Source organism: Saccostrea cucullata, unplaced genomic scaffold, assembly GCF_032062105.1.
Source record: "Saccostrea cucullata isolate Sc308-1 unplaced genomic scaffold, CSIRO_AGI_Scuc_v1 ctg478, whole genome shotgun sequence".
Lineage (NCBI taxonomy): Eukaryota > Metazoa > Mollusca > Bivalvia > Ostreida > Ostreidae > Saccostrea > Saccostrea cuccullata.
In genome coordinates this window covers 51,645-55,445 of record NW_026921176.1, presented here as the reverse complement: position 1 = coordinate 55,445, position 3,801 = coordinate 51,645, and the positions used below count along the sequence as shown (strand labels likewise).

General features: G+C 33.5%; 1 protein-coding gene across 1 annotated transcript; it reads right to left on the bottom strand.

Annotated features, from left to right (window-relative positions):
- Positions 1-1,397: 1,397 nt before the first annotated feature.
- Positions 1,398-3,307, bottom strand: LOC134259354 (slit homolog 1 protein-like). The gene is made up of 2 exons (XM_062741942.1): positions 3,289-3,307; positions 1,398-2,968 (listed from the first exon to the last, which is right to left on the bottom strand). Exons 1-2 carry the CDS (start codon positions 3,289-3,291, stop codon positions 1,586-1,588), a joined length of 1,386 nt encoding a protein of 461 aa, XP_062597926.1. The 5' UTR covers positions 3,292-3,307; the 3' UTR covers positions 1,398-1,585.
- Positions 3,308-3,801: the final 494 nt, after the last annotated feature.

Genomic DNA, 3,801 nt, shown 5'->3' with positions numbered 1-3,801 from the left:
AATAAATGCCGGAATAAAGAAACCGGAGAAGGAGTTTTATATTGTCCTTGGCATTTTTTTTAAATTTTGATTTGATTTTGAATTGAATAAAAAAGAAAAAAATCAAACATTTTTATTTTTTTAATTCGCTTTCTTAATTTTATTATATTTTTTCCCTTAGTCTAATCGAAAATCAATCTTCAAAAGATATTTTCCTTTTGGGTATAAACTCACATTTATAACAGTTTTTGCTAAAACTTGTGATAATCAGGTGGACGGAAATACCTTAAAATTCTAATTTGTTAATAACACATTAAGTTCGTTAAATGACTTGAGCTCTATTTTATACATGTATATAGGAAGAGTATGTATGCCTGGATTCGCCCATTATGCAAGTTATTCTACGTTTCCACTTACCAAGTATCGTTGATTCCCTGGCATACTCTACTAACTATGCAATGATTTTCCTTAAATAGTCTTAAACGATAAATAATTGAAATACACATTTTTGGCTGTTTTCTCCTTTGTATTTTTGTAAAAATATTGCAAAACAAAGTAAAATGAGTTTTACCATAAAATCTAATGTTTGTATGCAACAAAGAACATTTCTGTTTGAGCCGAAAATAAAAGAACACTTTTTAATAATTGCTAAAAAACTTAAAAATTAAAGCGTCACTTTCTTTTCAATTTTCTTCTGTTCGTTTCGTCAATTATTTTAAGGAATGGCAATGGAAAAAATGTCTCGTCATAGGAAAACAAGTATAGCTTTAAAAAAAAAAATATACATTTGTCGTCTTTTCTAAAACATATGTATATAACAACTTAAAAAGGTAAATTGACACACATCTCATATTGAATTATTAGCTTTCTTCAACGAAGTTGGAAGGAGCTTATGTGATACCTTCGGTGTCAGAGTCACAAGTTAAAGTTTTCTGTGCAGTTTTCTTTTTAACTACCTCTATGACTTTTATTAGTTAGAGATGCGTGGAGTATGGTCTAAGTGTGTTTTACTGAACCAGGTTTCAAATGCCTCATTTTCAGCTAAGGAATGACAACATTAGTATTTTTGGAGCTAGTTAAAGTTTTTGGTACATGTTAATCATTTGGGTGCAGGTCTCATTCCCAAAATACTACAAGCCCTTTGTTGACAAAACTTGCATGAATGATACATCTAAGCATACACACTACCAGGCTTGCTTCGGATGCTGGATCTGACCTAAATTTTTCGAATGAGTGAATAGGTTGAAGTTTTCGGATCAGGTTCATTCTAAAGTAACTATAAGCCCCATCTTGATTATATTTGCAAGGATGATGCATCTAAGAAAGATGTAGATTATCTATGGTTTATTGATAAGCGTTGTATGCTTGCAACACCCTTAAGAATAAACTGTATATTGTGTAAAATTGAATTTATTTTATTGATAAAGATATTTCGATTTCTTTTGATTACATGTGAAAGTAATTGTGTAAAAGTATACAAAACATTTCTCTTTTAAGCAATTTGGTACATAAAGGTTTTTGAAAATGAGTCAACTTATCAACGTTGTCATAAATTATTGTAAGAGATTGCTGACAGAGAAAATCAAAATATTCTAAAGTCTTAGTTTTATTTTGTTGGATTTGAAAGCGATCTGTAATAATCCGGGCACTTAGGAATGAATTGAGCAAGATACTGTAGAACAGTACGATCTATTGTCTCACAACTTCCATTTAGATCCAGTGTTGCGTGTTGAGGGTTGACCAGTTTTTGGAACCAGATGAGATCACAAGTACAGTCGATTTCATTGTCGCCGAGGTCAAGGGCTCTCAGATTCGGAATGTTCTCTATTGCCCTAGGGACGGTTGTCAACTTGGTATTGCTCAAGTCAAGGAATTGGAGAGAAGTCAAATTCAGCGCATGGGACGAGACGTATTGCAAAGGATTGTTGGATATTGATAGGTTCCGGATGTTATGAAGGCCATCTAAGTCATACCGTTCAATGCTGTTAATGTTGTTATTAGATAAATCTATTTTTGTGAGCTGGTAAAGAGTGTTTCCGGTGAGGGCGCCAGGAACGCGGTCTAAATTGCAGTCTCGGAGACTTAACTCTGTAATGTTTGTTCCGTGGATCAGAGTAATGGCATTGTCGCTGATGTAATAGAAACTATTTCCGTCCAAGGAAACGCTTACAAGATTTGGAAGGTGGTGGAGAATCTGAGGAAATTTGGTAAGTTTGTCGCTGTTTAAACTCAATGTCTCTAAGGCGTCAAGACCTCTGAAGGAATTTTCCAGTACTCCGTAGTCATGAAATTGATTATTATCAAGGTGAAGCTCTTTGAGACTTCGCAACCCTGTAAGTACTGGAGTGGTTGGTAAATTTGTGTTCCGAATGGTAAGACTACGAAGACGACTTTGGAAACCGTCCGTGAAAAAAGGCGGGATGTAGCCAATGTTGCCCCCGTTTAAATCCAAGATTTCAAGTGCTTGAAGATGATTGGTAGACTGAGGCCATGTTGTTATAATGGCATGTCCGAAATGAAATTCTTTGAGCTTACTACCAAGATGTCGCATGATATCATTTTTAAATCCATCGTGGGAATCGGGAGGTATAGGGTTATCGGTAACGTCTAAAGCCTCCAGGGCACTGAGATCATTCAAAGCGTCTGGAAGAGATGTTAGTTGGTTACTAGCAATACTAAGTCGAGTAATATTGGAAATATCAGCAAAAGCATGACGGTCAATGTTCGTCAGTTGATTATCGCTTACATCCAGATCACGCAGCTGATTTAGGCCACGAAAAACATGGCTGTGGAGTGTTCCTATAGAATTGTTGCTGAGATCTAACCGATGGAAGGACCCAAAACTACTTGGAATGTGTGGCATTGTTGTTAGACCGATGCCACGACAGTTAATTATATCCCCCGTGCAAACGCAGATCGAACAACTCAGCGTTATAGGGGCAAGTTCGACTTGCAGAAGCAGTGCAGCTGTTGCTGAGAGAAACAATAACTGAAAAAAGATATAATCCCGTTGAAATGATTTTTTAATTATTATAAATCACATGTCAAATATATTTTAAAATATATCAAATAAGCGAATTTTTTTTTTGACAAATCAGATTTCACATCAGTTAATTAATTCAATAGACAATATTTTGTTTCTTAATTTTTCTTTATTTTATTATTACTTTTTTAAACAATCATGTATTTATCTCAGTTTGCAATTTATTATTGCTTGTTTTTTTTTTAATATTACGTTAACTCGAAAACGACAGAAAAAAAAAATCAAAGATCTGAAAAATATAAAATATAAAAAATAGAAATTCTTACCATTTTGATAAAGAAAATCTCTAGTCTTTCTAATTTTTGGATAAAAATCTGCTTAATTCTGCTAACTCAAATTGATGATTGAAGTTTTTTGTCACATTTGAAGTTTATCGTCGAATCACCTTAGATTTATATCAAAGGTAATCTACCGAAAGTCCTTAAAACGCAAAGTGTCGAATGCAGGGCGACGAAGTAATGTAGATACCTATTAAACCCACAGACAGTATAGCAATATCCTAACCTTATCTTCATAACAAGATTAGACAGTAACATTTTTGTGTTGTTTAAGAAATGAGCTCCAATCAGTTCAAACCAGGAAGTATATAAATAATTTAAATAAACTGGTTATTGCCTAATCCAAATTTATTTGAAATTTTATTTTCGCACATATGGTAAAGTTGTCAAAAAGATACAAAATGATGTATCTTTTATGTTGACATAAATAAGTCGCAAGTTCACATTACCTTGCATCTCGACAGAAATAAGTTGCATCTCTACATAATTATCTTGCATATA